The 16,949-nt window shown below is 44.4% G+C and overlaps 1 protein-coding gene across 6 annotated transcripts in view; it reads right to left on the reverse strand.

The window, feature by feature from the left end:
• LOC119390759 (xenotropic and polytropic retrovirus receptor 1-like) overlaps positions 1 to 16,639 on the reverse strand; it is a 137,354-nt gene extending 120,715 nt beyond the window's left edge. For all 6 annotated transcript variants that reach the window (XM_049414179.1, XM_049414191.1, XM_037658461.2 and 3 more), the window contains exon 1: positions 16,424 to 16,639. In XM_049414179.1, coding sequence (XP_049270136.1) covers positions 16,424 to 16,492 — 69 coding nt within the window. In that variant the 5' untranslated portion in view covers positions 16,493 to 16,639. The remainder of the gene's footprint in view (positions 1 to 16,423) is intronic.
• Between the last annotated feature and the right edge of the window lie 310 nt (positions 16,640 to 16,949).

The raw sequence follows: 16,949 nt of genomic DNA on the forward strand, positions 1-16,949 counted from the left end.
TTCATACTAGGCGCTGGCGGGACTGGCATGCCTTGCATGATTTCCGGTTTTGTCCCCACTTATACGTCACGCGAAGACAGTATGCTCGGTTGGGTTTCGGTTTCGGTGTTGCGCTTTTTTGCTTATTTAAAATTATTCTCCAATTTGCTGAGTATTTCTGCTATTGGGCACGTGACAGGAGCGTCTCAGGAACATAAAAGCACCATTACTTTGACGTGGCCAAAAAATCACCGGAGTTGGCCTTTAAGCATCTGAGAGTGCATGCTATGTGTGCTCCAACCAGTTTTCTTGTGCATACGTGATGCTCTTAATACGCCCCCCCCCCCCCCTTCTGCCAGCTTCAGCCGATTTCACTGCAAACGGAGCGATGCAACAAGAAGAACGCCGAGTTTTACCAATTCAAGGACACACAAAGTGGATCTTTTTCCAAACCGTCCCAGAAGGCTGTTCTGGTGAAATTCTAAATGGGTTCACAGGAAAGAAAAAAAAACTGCGAGATTACGAGGGCGGTCCGATAAGTACTTAGCCTCACCGCGAGAGCGCGACGCTATCGCATGAGACATATACCGAGGTTGAGTACGCTCTCTTAGAGGGACACATGCAAAGGTCCAGTCGAATCGGGCTCGCGGTTTTGTTTTGGCCGCTTGAGGAAGCAGGTGATTTTCGTGTGTCCGTTAAGAATGGAAAAAGAGCAATATCGGTCGGTGATTCGATTCTTGTTTTTGGAAGAGAAATCGCGCAGCTAAATCAAAGAGCGACTGGATGCCGTCTACGGTGAGTCTTCTCCTTCGATGGCAACCGTCAAAAATTGGTTCAACGAGTTTAAACGTGGTCGCACGTCGGTTTTTGTTGAGCTTCGCCCAGGGGCCCCGCAAACGGCTACCACGGCCGATAACGTGGCAAAAATCCACGACCTCGTATTGGCAGACCGCCGACTGAAGATGCGCGAGGTAGCTGAGACAGTAGGCATCTCAAAAGACCGCGTGGATTATATCCTGCATGAAATTTTGGGCATGAGAAAGCGGTCGGCGCGATGGGTGCCGCGTTTGCTCACTCCGGACAACAAGCGCGTCCGTGAGACCACTTCAGAGCAGTGTTTGAAGCTGTTTAAGCGTAATCCGAAGGGGTTCCTGCGTCGTTTTGTGACCGTCGACGAAGCATGGCTCCACTGGTACCACCAGAGACCAAAGAACAGTCGAAACAGTGGACTGCACCCGGAGAACCTGCTCCAAAGAAGGTGAAGACTGTCGCATCGGCCGGAAAGGTGATGGCTGCCATTTTCTGGGATTCTCAAGGTGTGATCCTCGTCGACTACCTTGAGAAGGGTAAAACGGTGACAGGACCTTACCACGCCAAATTTCTGGGCCGATTCGACGCCAAATTGCGAAAAACAACGGCCACATTTGGTGAAAAAAAAGGTGCTCTTCCACCATGAAAACACGCCAGCTCACACCTGCGCCATCGCCACGGCCAAGTTGGTCGAACTGGGCTACGAAGTGGTGCCCCATCCACCGTATTCTCCAGATTAGGCGCCGAGTGATCTCTTCTTGTTTCCCAACTTGAAAAAGTCACTCGCCGGACAAAAATTTGAGTCGAATGAAGAAGTTATCGCCGCCACAGAAGCCTGCTTTGCAGCTCAGGAGAAAACGTATTTTTTTGACGGAATCAAGAAGTTGGAGGATCGCTGGGTCAAGTGTATGAAGTTGAAAGGGGACGATGTTGAGAATTAAATCGAGACCATTCCAAAATTTTCGTTTTTCTTTTGGAGGCTAAGTACTTATCGGACCGCCCTCGTATATGCAAGATTATAAGGGATGCTGCAGTGGAGACCTCCAGATAACTCTGACCTCCTGGGTTTGTATGTTTGTTTGTTTATACTGTCAACCCCAAACAGGGCTTTTGCAGGAGTGGAAACAAATACAAAATCACAAGAAAACATACAATGTCTTGCTACAAGTCGAGGTTTGCCCACTTTCTGCCAGAGTATGGGTGCTCTGCAGGCAAACACCACATGCATCGTGCAACCGTGCCAGCTCTCAATTAAAAAAGAATAAGCACAGCAGTGAAGGCACCAGTCACTGCATGTACTGAACAGCATCTTATTTCATTAATCTTTCAGCCAGATAAGGCCCAAGAGAGAAAACAAGAAACAAGGACAATTGCGCAACGAAGGCATGCAAGCTCATCTAATAACACGTGCCAAGATCTTCCACAGCCCTTCAACGCAGCCCTGATAAAAGGACGTACAATGTGCTGCAAGATTTGAGAGCCTCTTTTTTTCCCCTCTGCACCGATAGTGCACGGCGCCTGGCAAGCCTTCAAGACAAGGGGCAGCCGATAAGTACCGTAAGCACGTATGTGACAGTGAGAGATACACCCTTGCGTTTTTCTTTTACTCGAACGGCTACGACCTAATGCTCGGAAAGTTTTGCGTGACATTATGAGACCCTCTTGCACATACATGGCGAGTCGTAGGAATGCAGAACAAGACAAATGGCAGGAATGCTCGTAAAGAATAGAATAGGCCCCTGGAATGCCTGCTTGGTGTTCGCAGCCATGGGCATTGCTGCCTGAAGCAGTGCTTTCCGCATAGCTGAAAAACCCAGCAAGCAACAACCATAACAACCATATCAGAAATTCAAGAGCAGCATAAATAAAACAGAATGAGAAGAAACACAGGCCACATCACATTTCTTCTTGTTCTGTTTCATTAGCACTGTGCTTTTGAAGAACTATGAACCAACTCGCCCAAATAAGTCTTACTACAATTGCAAACCTCCTCAAAATTTTTCAAAGAATTCATGAACTTTGACGACTGAAAAAAAAAAAAAAAACATTTGCTTCAACTGTCTGAAATGTCATTGCAGAAAAATATGGTAATATATGACAAGTACATTTTTAACCCTACTTAACACAGCAAGTGCAACTTTTACGGCTCCTTAAGGTGTAAAAAGAAAAAGAAGGGTGAGTGGCCACACAGATATGAACAGTAGTGCCACTAAAACAAGCTGCAGATGGATTGAAAACTTGTGATGCGGCTGTAGCAGCAGCTGCCTCCAGACAATGGTTATAATCTCACCTGGAAAAAACTTCTCAGCTTTTTATTTTTTTTAGTTCATATGAAACTAACAAAACCAAGATGGAATTCTATCCTTTAAGCTCTCATCCCCCTTGTTTATCCATCCATGTTTCAGAGTGACAAGAACACTGAAAAAAAAAAGATAAATAAAAATAAATAAACTAAGAAGAAAGAAAACTTGTCAGAATGTTAAAACAGCCTAGGAAGCTCAGTCTTCAAGCAATTTCTGTAAACTCATGTGTTATTTTGTCGCCTAATTTTTTCCACTGCTCTACCCACATTCCTCCTTTGGTTGTTTTGATTATATCCTGCACTGTTATTAAAGGCAGTGCTCATTTTTCTTTCTCGTCATGTGGTATCTTTCATGTTGTAAATGTGGATGTGAACCAATGAAGCTACTGAAATATTTTACACCCTACAGGTTGGTTTGTATGAGCGATTTCCTGCGTGTATTATAATCACTGGTTTGTTCTCACACATTATGTCCTGTTACTTGAGACTAGCAGCCTTGACGAGAAGATTATACGATGCGCTCATATATTCTAGCCAACGTTACCCAATTGGGTACTTGGTCGCTTTGAAAGTCCAACCATGAAAACACGATGCCATTCCATTACCTGCCACACATGCTCCTAGAGATGCATCATGCAAGTCACAGCGAAACAGACAATGGAGAAAAGTTACGATCATGATTGACTCGCGAGATCAGTATGCACCTGTCTAGTGGCCCTTTTCTGTTGCCTCTTGTCTATTACTCCGTCCTGTTTCTTGGACCAAAGACAGAAATAGCTTATCCTGATAGCAATGTGCTTGCTAATTATAACCTCAGAGACCATTATGGGATGTCTCCGCTGTGGTACAGTGCTCACATAATGAAACGTCGTCAGTGGCAAGATTTGTAGCCACATGATGTAGCTATCTCAGACAACTGCGTATACCAATTGCTATACTCAAACTTTTGATGTAGTGTTTCAGTCCGTGAGCATTGTCAACTGGTTCCCCAGCATGCCTAAGGCAGAGGTGATCAGTACAATATTTGTAAGCCATTGCACTGCATTAAGACCAAGGGTGTGCTTCATACTGGAGGAATGCACAACTGCACCTACTTTTTTTTCCACAAAGACATGAAAAGTGAAGCAATCTCTTCCACACCCTGGAGGCAGCCACTGCAACTACGTCATTTTTAAACCCTGTCAATTTTCTTACTCCTCTCCTTTCACCCACAAAACCCTGCCGCTGTTTATCTTTCTTTTCCCCATACAAACACAAACACATGCTCATACACACAGCAAGTACAGCGGATGGCCCTCATTAATGACCGTCACAGGGATCGCGACAGGTATCTATGTTAAGGAATCGTCACGTGCTTGTGACCCTTGTGTTTATTTTTATTTTTAACCAGAAATAAATCATGACATATAAATGTAATATCAGCAAGGACATTTGTGTGGCAATGTGTTGACAGAATTTGAAATGATACCATGCAGAAAGCCCACGAGATCATCCATTCACATATCACTCCCACCATTTGACTTATGATCAATGGAGAGTTGTTCATCGTGATTCCTACATTGTAAGTGCTTTTGAAGTGCCTCATAACTTTCATCCGTACATAAGCATCATCATCATCCCAATTCTTCTCGCATAAGTGCACTCAATCTGCTTCAGTCATATTAATTTATTTAAAACCCAGTTATACATACAACAGTGCTTATGCAGCGTGCTTGGAATGGGCCCTCCATGTTCACGTAGGAACACTTCCCCTACAGAATCAATGGATTCTTGCGCAACTATGAAAATCCCTGCAGAGTCACCTTTCACTGCCGAGTGGCACTTGCAAAACAAAAAGGAATCTCAACCGAATGCAAGCTGGTACCTTCCTGTGAAGGTTTCTCAAGCGAGTCAAAAGAAGAGGAAAGACAGGGAGGCGATTTGTTATCATGACGTGATGAAGGCACCAACAAAGAACACACAGGACAAGTGCGTACTCGCAAGTGAAGCTTTAATTAAAGCAAAGAAAACACAAACAGAAAACATACACCCAGCTGCACATTGCCAAATTTAGGATGTGGGAGTCTAACAGACCATAATGACTATAGAAAAACCCCAAAAGGTGTACAAGGCGTTCCAAAGGTGTCATAACATGTTACAGTTTTGATAATATTTCCCTAAAACAGACATCACCTTCTGTGACAGAGCGAGAGACTCACCACCGATGCACATATCACCAGTTTTGTGAATCAAAAACGCTTCCATGATTGCACATGCCAGCTTAATCTGATGTGGTATATCAGAGCAAGCGTACACATTTACATGAACTGCAAGGTAAAGCTAAATGGGAACTATGATTAGTGCTTACGTTATTCTTGTGCTCTCTGAGACGTACATTTAAAGGAACACTAAAGAGAAACAACTAATTAGTTTAAATTGATCAACTGTACTCTGGGAACTCTAATGTCGTTAATTTCACCATCATAGGTTTAATAATATAGGAGAAAATCAAGGTCAAAGTTTTAATTTTAAATTTCACGCCGAAACTGCCACATGTGACGTCACGAATTTCAAAGTGTATTTTGGCAACATTCGCTCAATGAAATTTCCTGAAACTTGCTATGTAAAGTCTATGGCCCCCTCAGAGGACAATGTACATTTTTATTGATTAGGAACTATCAGTGTTGTACGTAACAGGGTACAAGTAACCGATTGCTTGTAATCAGTTACGTTTTATTGTAATTTTGCAATATAATCGATTACTTTTTCGAAACTGTAACGTTCTGGGTAATTCAATTATGTTTTCTCGTAATTTATTACCGGTAATCAATTAATTTTTTTTTCCAATGTCAAGTTGTAACCAGTCTTCTACAGCAGTTTTTTGTCCCGATAAATATGCGACTACTCTGTAGGGAGCCCCGTACGACAGGACGAGGGGTCCCTACAGAGCCTATTTTTCCATTTCTTCCTTGGCCTTACCTGCAATGCCTTACCCGAGCGCCAGCAACAGCGAAGCGCGACGCTTCATAGAGGACATGCACACTAGCATCGAAGCCCTACAGAACTACAAGCTGGTGCGCAAAGTGTTCCTACGTTATAATACCACCCTTCCCTCCAGCGCATGCACTGAGAGAGTGTTCAGTGTAGCAGCTGACCTCTTAACGAGGAACCAGCGATGACAACGTTGAAAAACAACTCCTGTTGAAAGTTAACAATATTTGACACTATATCACAGAAGCCACAGTAAGCCTCCCAGTCTTCACGCAAGCCTCCAGCCTTCTCCCTAGCCACAGTAGTTCGTTGTGGTTTACGTAAACTTGTGATAGTAAAGAGTTTTAGCAAGTTACGGCAAAACGGCACGCAAATACGGTAAGGCAGTACGGTAGCGTTCGTCCTTTCCTGCTGGTTGTGCTTTTGCCGCTCCTCATTCCAGTGACAATGCGTACACCAAACGACAGGTGTCTCGTTAACAATGCGTAGGCTGACGGGCAACAATGAGGCGTGACATACCCACAGTAATTTTTGGAAAAGCTTTTGTGGTGTTGGGGTGCCTTCACCGGCAAAAGGTCGACGACCTGGAAATGAGGAGCGGTACCGTCATACGGCAGCGTATTTGCGTACCATATTTCCCTATCTACCTAAAACTCTCTATTTTGTTACGGCAATAAAAATTCGAAGGAAAGCATCAAAAAAGTAACCGATTTACATTTCTGTAATTGCTCAGTTACTTTTATGGGGCCGTTGTTGACCACTGTAACCAATTACACCTTAAAGGGCCCCTCACCAGGTTTGACAATTTTGAGCTAACGAGCGCAATGCATACACTGGGCGTTAACGATCACGTCTGCCAAATTTTGCAACGCTACGCGCCGCGGAAATGGGTCAAATTTCAAGGTGAACGCTGCTTGCCCTTCCTCTCGCGGGCGCGCACTTTAGAGAATGAGGGGATGACGTACATGAGAAAATGGCCCTATGTAGATGGTAGTGCTCTGACGTCGCTCCTCTACGTAGACGACTGTGCTCTGACGTCGCCAACAGTAGCACGTGACACTGCGATAATTATTTGACACGACATGTGTACTTTGTGTAATTTGTTGCTAGAATAGGTTAATAAAACTTGAGAGGAATAATGAGACACACAAAGGGAATGTGCGAGTCTTTTTCATTTTTTTTTTTTTGTGAATTGCAGCGAGATGCGGGGCTAATGTGCCTCCCTTTCCCATGCGTTCCGTGTCCACGCGGTTAGCGCATCGAGCAGACGCCAGCCCTGGAAACGAAAGTAATGTTCTGGCGCGTTCGAGCACTCATTATGCTCATTTATTTTACCGCGTCCAAGTAAACGTTAATGCGGCACTGGCTCATGATACCACCACTCTCGTGCCCGTACAAATGTCTCAACTTTCATGCCCGTCCCGCAAAAAAAGGCAGTACACCACAGGGAACGCCGACAAAACGCCCACGGCCGCTACATAAAAAAAAGGTAGCGGCCGTGCAACGCCGCTTGCATGCTCGGGCTGGCTCGGGCACGTCATGCGCACGTGACCATGCATGCGCGTGACGTGTCCATGCGTATGTGTCAAGTGAAGAGGGCAGGGAAGGGATTTGGCTTGCGAAGGCTACACGGGGCGAGTGGCAAGGGTTTGAAACTCGCCTCCTCGCATCATGGTTTCGCGCCGCTACAAATTATTGTTTTTCTCAGCTCGTAATGAACCGATTTGAAAAATTCTTGCGCCATACTGCTCATCATTCGGCACACAACAACTTCCAGCGTCTAACTAAAATTTGCTATGTGGCCTGGTGAGGGGCCCTTTAAAAGAAGTAATTGTAATTGTGATCTGTTACTTATTTTCTATAATGTGCACAAGTGTGGGAACTACATAGGACCTAGTAGGTGCCATCAAAATCTATGACGTCACGACGTTTGGTGCAGAAATTTCAAGGTGGCGTCGCCACCGCATTTTCTTTTCGAGCGTTTTCTCGCTCACTAAACATCTTCTCGTGGCAAACATGGTGATTTTGAAATTGTGAAAGAGTAATTTACTAATATGTGAAAAATGGTGTTTCTTTTTAGTGTCCCTTTAAGCAAAGGGCCATCTGGACAATGTTAGCCCTCCTGCAACCAGAAGGAACGTTAAACACTGCTATCAAAATACAAACACATTGTGATGCTTAATGTTGAATGTTTTGAGCGCATGTTCCCCTTCATATCACAGTTTTATTTTTTTGGATGATGGAACAAATGTGTACAAGCCTACCTGGAGCTTGGAAGAGACTATTGAAATGGCTGCCTACATTCTTCGCCCCACGCGAAATTTTGTGTGTGTAGGGAATAAGAGCGACACTTTTGTTCACTCTGTGTCAATGCAAAGTAAGCGTTTACCCACTTGAACTTTTTGCAGAGGTTGCCCGGGAGCCGACTAGGCACTTCTCCTGTGTTCTTTCACCTTTGTTTAGTAAGGCAGGAGTTCAGGGGAAAAATCGAGGCTTGAAGATACTAAACATTCTTGAACGTGGGGTGTCACTAGAGCCTCGGCTCTAGTGACACCCCGTGTTCACGAATTTGTCACCTTTGCCAAGTGTTGCACTACCTACATCAGACAATGGAGCCATACCAACTCCCCCAAATGTCTGCACTGCTATCAGGGCTGCATACAGTCCTCTTGATGCGATTTGTTACAGTGCTATCCATTACAGGGGTAAACACATTTCCTACAGCACCTAAGGACCCGCACCAAAGCTGATATACAATGTAAACTTAATGGCAACACCTTAGATTAGAAAATTAGCTAATGAGAACACTTTGCATCCATAAATTTAAAAAAAAATCCTTGCAGACATTTAAAAATAAACGAGTCAAAACAAACCTCAGGACATCCTCAAACAAAGCAGTGCACATTCACAATAAACCATGAAAGGTTATGAAGCTAGGTACATCTATGACAATGAATCTGAGGGTAACTGAGCAGTCATTTTCGGCCAGTAAATGACTATTCATTTACCTTTCAATAAAGCTTTTAATAATCATACAGCAATTCTGCATTCAAAGAGGGAACGTAAGTTTAAAGAAAAAAGCTTTGATACACTGAAAGTTCCTATGCATGAGGTTTACTACACATACAGCAAAGAAGCAAACAAGAAAAAATGCAATAGTTCTATTCTAATTATTCTCGCAAGCTCAACTACCTTTGAGTTGTCACTACTGGAAGTAATGGCCTATCAGTGCAAGTCATCAGATTTAGTGCAAATGGAAGGAAAGTAATTGCATTACACTGGCCCAGAACACAAATATAAGTTCAATGGCTAGATATATGGCAATTATTTTTGGCACAACAGTGCTGCCTTAAAGGAGCACTGACAAAAAATTTTGAGGCAAGGTAACCTGTCAGATAAATTTGTGTTGGCCACACACACCATCTACAAAATATCAATAGCTCATATAGCCCAGAACAAATTTAAAAGCAATTTTAGAGTGTTTATCACACAACTTCGCGTGAAATGGAGCAGCTGATGGCACCAACCTCCCCTTGGTTTCAATGTAAACAACCAACAACAACCTAAGTCAAGAGTTTATGTTGGCTGTGCCATGCTCCATGCATGCGCTGTCTCCTGCAGTTGTAAACATCAATGTTCACGTGCACACAATGCCACGACTGCATCACTGTTTTGTGTGCTTCTGTGGCCATCTGCGTTTACAAAAAGAAAGAAAAAAAAAAACAAGCTGGATCTGGCCTCTCTCGGCACTCTCTGAAAGTGAAACTGCGACTGGGCACTTCACAAATGTCTCTAAACAAATAACCAAGGTATGCTTGAGCAAACGAGGTTTCCAGTCATGATAGGTGGGTCGTAAGCTACTTATTACAACAGAAAAAAACAAGATGCGAAATTTTTGCGTCAGTACTCCTTTCTGACAACCGATGTTTCTCGACACAGTTTTCAACAGCGCATCGAAATGCTACTCCTTGGTAGTGGTTAAACCTGCAGTGGTTGATTCCAAAAACGCATGGATATTTTGTAAGCATAATATTTTTTATATGAGAAGCCACTGAAAAAGTTCAGAGTCCCTCCTCCAGCAACATTGAGAAGGATAGCGATGCCAATAGCCTTCCCCACAAACTGTTCGTTACGCTCAACGTTCTGCTTCCTCAGGAGCGAGTGCAACTGTAGTCAACCACTTTCATTTTGACATTTTCAACTGTTTTTGAATATAAAAAGCAGATAGAATAAGTTTTCCGGACACTCGTCATCATGTGAAGTCCCTTCACCGCCTCGCGAGCCAGGCGCTCCTCGCACTTCTCCAACTGCTGCTGCTAGGCCCTCAACTAACAATTTTCATGCTTCCGCTCATGAGCATCAGATCATACGTCAAGCAAAGGCAGCGCCCCTGTTCTGCTCAGTACAAACGAAGGCGTACCTGCACATTTTAAGTTCGAAAAGATTATAGTAAAAAAGAGAGCCCTCCATTTCAACACTAATATAGAGACAATTAACCGCATACACCAGTAAAAGGTCACATGATGGGGAACATGTGCATCTTCGCTTTTTTGCTGCGTGGGGCGCCAAAAGTAATTTTTTGCGACTTCAGTGAAGCAATAAAAATACAAATCTGCATTTAATGAGAAAAACAGGGTTCCTTCAAGCCAATACAATAGAGAATCTTTCGATTAGTGGGGTTATCTATATTCATACTCTGAGCGGTTGTCTATCCCTTCAAAACAATTTTCCAATGCAGCACAGAGCTACAACACGCTTTGCAAACAACTTCAGAGAATTGCCCTCATACTTTAAAGGGCACTGACAACTGATTTTTCTCGACCCAGTTTTTTACGGCGTGACAGGAAGCTCACCCTTCGTAGCGTTTGTAGCTGCAGTGGTTTATCCGAAAAGCACGTAGTTATTTTACAAGCAGTATTTTTCGATCTGAAAGGCTCTAAACACGCATGGAGGCTTGCTCCAGCAACGCTGAGAATTGACAGCGATGCCGCTAGCCCTTGTGAAAGCTGTCGTTGTTCTGCTTTCACAGGAGTTACTGTAACTATGCTTAACCACCTTTATTTTGAGCTTTCCAACCATTTTTGAAAATAGCAAGCTGTTGCAATGAGAGGTGTGGCTTTATACACCTTCCCGGTATTTGTACAGCGTTGTGTGCACCTGCGCCCAAGGTTGCCTGCGCCTGTGTCATGGATGGCTTGTACCGGCGTCGTTACTCTCTCGATACACGAGCCAAGCCAAGTAATCGAAAACGTAACTGCGCATATGCACGGCTGCACCGAGTAGCAGCGCGCGTCGTTTCTGTATGTCGCTCCAAAATCTTAGCGACCTGGAAACTGTGTGCACGGTTGCATGAGCACGCTGAAAAGTTGCTCAAGACACGCTGACGAGCATGGGATCATTACGTCACGCGAAGGCAGCGTCACTTTAATGCATACTACTAACGCAGGCCTATATGTATATTATTATGGAATAATACCTTTTAATATAAAGAAACAAACAATATTTCAATACTAACAAAAAAATCGTCGACCCTGTACAACAATCAACGGTCACGTGGCCGTCTTCATCGGATCATTCATGTTTTTGCCGTCAGAGGCGCCACAGGTCATTTTTAGCAACTTTCAATTAAGAAATAAAGATATAAATCCATCTCTCATGAAAAAACAGGGTTGGTTTGAGTCAGTGCAACGGACAATCTTTACATCAGTGGAGTCAACTCATTTCATATTCTGGGCAGTTGTCGGTCCCTTTAATAGGTCACTTTCCTATTAAAAAAAAAATGGCAAACACGTGACTCCTTGGTTCAAATCAACATATATACCCCAGAAAGTGGACGGGAGGATGACAGCCGCCGTAGCTCAGTGGTAGAGCATCGGACGCGTTATTCGAAGGTCGCAGGTTCAGTCCCCGCCAGTGGCAAGTCATCTTTTCGTCCACTTTACTTTCTTCACATTTATATTCTAAATACTACAGATAACACCCCCTTTACTTTCCTTGGCGTTATTGTCTGTTAGTTCTCATTAATATTGTGTCTAACAAATATAAACGAGCCCTTCAAAACCATCTGCTTTCATTCATTCAAGGCGAGGGTCTCGTCCTGGCAGACTTAATGCCTTCAGGTAGTATGCGAGGGATTATTGGTCAGCTGCCAGCTCGTAAGAAGATCACGTGCTACGTGATGCCAACAGGCAAAAAAAGAGTGTTCCACACTTGCCGCCATGGCTGCGACTGACGCTGACTAACACTCCTTGGTTTAAATCAACATATATACCCCAGAAAGTGGACGGGAGGATGACAGCCGCCGTAGCTCAGTGGTAGAGCATCGGACGCGTTATTCGAAGGTCGCATGTTCGGTCCCTGCCGGCGGCAAGTCATTTTTTCGTCCACTTTACTTTCTTCACATTTATATTCTAAATACTGCAGATAACACCCCCTATATTTTCCTTGGCGTTATTGTCTGTTAGTTCTCATTAACATTGTGTCTAACAAAGACACAAGATAGTAGCATTGCAAGAAATACTTTTTATCTTGTGCATACATAATGCCTGAAAAGCTTTTTATGCCAAGTTTTATGATTGCCAACCTGCCAATTGTCAGCTGTGCCATGAAGGCAACCTTTACAAGAGAAAACTAAAGCAAAAGATGGACAGAAGAAAAGAACGCTACCATACCTGACAGGTGAGTATGCTAAGCTATATGCCCACCCTATAAAGTACAAGCTCAACGTGCTTTCAAACCTTTTCTCTCTTTCAAAAATGTGCAAAATGGTGACAAATCTTGAATGGCACCAGTGGCGTAAATCATGCGGGGTCAGGGGGGTCCTGACCCACCTTGTGCTGAGGCTGGGGGGAACACCCCTTGCAAGTGTCCCCCCTTGAGATTTATCTTTCAAACGTCATATTTGGATTTCTGGCAAGTATAGCGACCTCTCCGTAAAACGACCTCTGAAATTTGAAGCCCTTCACAGTACAAGCGCTCTGAAATGCTCAGCCCGTTTCCTTGCTCAGTCTTTATTCAGTCTGGCTTTACGTTAAAATGAACAGTTACAAACTCGCCCAATTTGCCATCTTATTGAAGTTCTTTGTGAAATGCTACGGGTTACTTCTGACGTGCCGCAAATGTTTATTATGGTAGGCCTTGAAATGCAAAGTAAACAAAGAATCCCTCATCATCTACCGTTACTTTGACAATTTGTTGGAAGCCATCCACAATGAAGTGTAAATGCGATTGCTTGACTATGATTGTGCTATTTTAAGAAAATCACCAGTAAACATAAAAAAATTCTTTACAAGACAGATTCCACGGATAAATCGTGGAAGGTATACACAATTCAAGGTATACACAATGGGGGATTGGAGCTGAAGTTAAAGGAAAACTGGGGCGCTATTTTGTAAGCGTTCTGTCACAGAATGGAGGCAGTCCGTTCTATCGAGCCGCACACGATTGGTGGAGGCTCATCTGACGGTGAAGATGTGAGAACAGTCACAGAACGGCCACCGGCCCCATTCTATCGATAGAACGGATACAAAACGGTCTCAGGACGACTTGAATTGGATTGAAATTCGATTCTCCGGCTCCAGCGCTTATGTTTCGATCCAATCCAAGTCATCCGGAGACAGTTTTGTATTTGTTCTATCGATAGAATGGGGCCGAAAGCCGTTCTGCGACTATTCTCACATCTTGACCGTCAAACGAGCCTCCACCAATCGCGCACAGTTCGACAGAACGGACCGCTTCCATTCTGTGACAGAACGCTTACAAAATAGCCCCCTGTACCTTTACGCGTTATCATAAAAAAATTGGTGTAGCTTGTACTGGAGGCGCAATGCTTTAGACAGCGGAGATGATGAGCCCGTATGTAGTCCTGGCTTTTGCTGTTTTGCAAATTTTCGCTTTCTTATCTCTGTTTTTCTGTGTGTTTTTCCTCTGTTTATTTCTATTTATTTATCTCTCTCTCTATCTTTCTTCCTCTTTCATCCCTTTCTTTCGTGCTCTCTATTTCTCGCTTGCTTCCTCCTTTCTATCTTTTCTCTCGCTATCTCTCACTCTATTTCTTTCTCTCTTTCTGCATTTCTTTCTCTCTATTTCACTTCTGTTGCCTTCTTCATTTTTAGTGGACCAGTGTTGAGTAGTGGGGTTTACCCAATGTCTGTGGCGCATACCAGTTTGTGATGATGATAGTTTTCTGGTAGGCCACACAATGACACATACCCGTTAAGATGATGCGTTTTCTGCGATCGACGCACGAGGAACGATTTCCCAAATAGCTTCGCTGTTAAAAGTGCTAGCATTTTTACTTCGTGGCTTAAGCTGAATGACATAGCTGGAAATATGCTAAAGCCTTTCTACAAGTTACACTTAGGAACAAACTTAACCATGCAACGTAAGTTTACATCGCTGGCTGCTCATGCTCGTTTCTTTTTTTAAATTCCATTTGAAAGCATGATTTTATTTTTTATATGGCCACCATTGCAAGATGTGTGTCCCCCTTTGTCATTTTTCTGGATTTACGCCACTGAATGGCACACTTGAAAGCGGTGTTTCCGGCAACCCTGTTAATGCCAAACTAAATGCCCTTTTGTAAGCTCCCTTCATAAGCTGAGCATGTTCCACATGTTCCAGTAGTAGAAACAAAAGAAACGCTCTCAATTCGGACATATTTCCCTGAACAGCACCACTGCTCAGATATAGAAAAGGCAGAGTACAAAAGATGAAGCAGTGGCTTCAAAGTACACACAGCTGCAGTTAATAATACGCTGCAGGGTTAAATGTCTCAAAGATATTTGTTGTTCGCTAATAACAATGTAGTGGAGAGCTTTGGATTAATATATGCAGGAGCAGATGCCTCTTTGCACAAACATGTTTGGCATCTTTCAGGCTGGTAGGTTCATTGGCCAAAACTACTAGCACAGAAAGTTTTCCACCTGCAAAATGTAGCTGTTGCAATCGCAATGATAACTTAGCAAGGTGGCTTACAGGGGCTTGTTTGGTAACACATAGCGGAGGCAAACAATGTGAAACATGCGGATAGAATGGACCATGATGGGACAAATGCCTTTCGTCCGGCTTTTGTCCTGTTCATGTTCAGCATTCAAAATTATTTTGCGGGCTTTAGGCATTGTGTAACGATGCTTCCATGCGCTGGCAGAAATTACAATGTTCTAAAGTAATTTACACAATGGCACTGAAGTATGACACCCCCTCCAACAATTTCAGTATGTCAATATGGCCATCACACGTGAATACACCGCTTTTTTTAAATAAAATACCTCCCCACTCCTGTGAGTGGAAGAAAGACAACGAGGCTATTAAGGTTAGTGGCTACTCTGTACGCAAAGTACTAGCCATACTCCGGGCTACTCTAGCCGGGAGTATGGCCGGGGCAGTTCCACAATAACGCCTCAAATCGCCGCGACAAAGCATAGCAACAGCGGCGGCGCAGTGTCGTCAGCGTCGAGGAAACAATTTCCCGACGAAGCGCGCCAAGAGCTGCGCACGTTTCCAAACGCTTTTGCGGGGCGAACGCGTACACAGTGTGGCGAAACCTTCCTTAATGCGCTCGGGTCCCCGCGAGCGGCAGTGATCAATCATAGCTCGAGTAACAACAAGCGAGGCGCTAGAAGGAATTGTTTCCTTTTATTCACAGTCAGCGGGTTCGGGGGCCAGTCGACGACCGCGCAATTCTGCCGGCGTAGTGCAATGAATCAGGAACAGGGCGTTCCAATGCGACTTCGGGATCTCTGGCCAGAAAGTCGAGACGTCCACGAAACATTACCCACACAGCGACGACGTTACAGCAGCAACAACACACGCGAAGAAACCAGCCGCGCGAGGTCGCGAAATTTGCCTCGGTTCTCTGCGCGTGTCGCTAAACTACATGTGCCGCTTTGTAAACAAAACAAAGGCCCGAGATTTTCGACGTTTATCGAGTTGTCACGCTCGAACGAACCAGGGAGACTGCTAACAAAGCCGCCAAAGCGCAAAGCTCTCCCATCAGAAGGTGGCAGACAAACACCTGACGAGCGGTTTCAGGTCAAAATACTCCGTGCAGTCTCGCCAAAAGAAAGCGCTGCGAGACAAGCGGCACACTGGTTCCGCACACGGAACTCGGACCAGCGTGCCAGCGCTATAATTATACGCGCAGTGTGAATCGAGCATTTACAGTGTCAGCCTCTATTCTCGCGTGGATTTCCAATGCCAAACACCCCGAAGCATTCGAAAAAACGCGCCCCGAGACCTCTTCGTAGCGACTGACGTGTCTGCAACGAGAGCTTCGCAGGCGGCTCGGACACGCGATTCGAAACGGAAGGCGCGCGTGTAAGCGAGATTCGACGCTGTTAACAATGTGCGTGTTTCTCTTACCTCGTACGATATGTACTGCTTGCGCCACTCGGGCGTGATGTGTGCGGCCAAGTGTTCCGTGAACTTCATCTTGATCCTCAGGCCAGGAAGGATGACGCGGCGATGATTACGGACGTTGTGACTTCCACTGTGATATGAACGCCGCCGTCTCACGGCGTAGAGAGCGCGACCGCACGGCGCACAGCGCCCGCATCTGAACCTCTAATGACGGCGGCCATATTGATGCTTCAGCTGTTTTTCATCCCGCACCGAATGCAGAGTGCGGGTTTTTTACGCCCCTAATGTCTAAAGAAAAAACTTAATTCAGAATTTATTGACAGCAAAATTTTTATGTTATATACTTGTACGTTTTCACTAACATTTTTTTGTTTTAAAACCTTTGACAATCTAAACAGAAAAAATAATATTCAACCGCGGGAAAATTAAACACCACTACTACCACAACCTACTAAGTTTCTACAGCGCGACTGGACGCGGACGGAGAAGGAACACGCAAACACACACACAGTGCTGACTTTCAACTGGA

Source organism: Rhipicephalus sanguineus, chromosome 1, assembly GCF_013339695.2.
Source record: "Rhipicephalus sanguineus isolate Rsan-2018 chromosome 1, BIME_Rsan_1.4, whole genome shotgun sequence".
Lineage (NCBI taxonomy): Eukaryota > Metazoa > Arthropoda > Arachnida > Ixodida > Ixodidae > Rhipicephalus > Rhipicephalus sanguineus.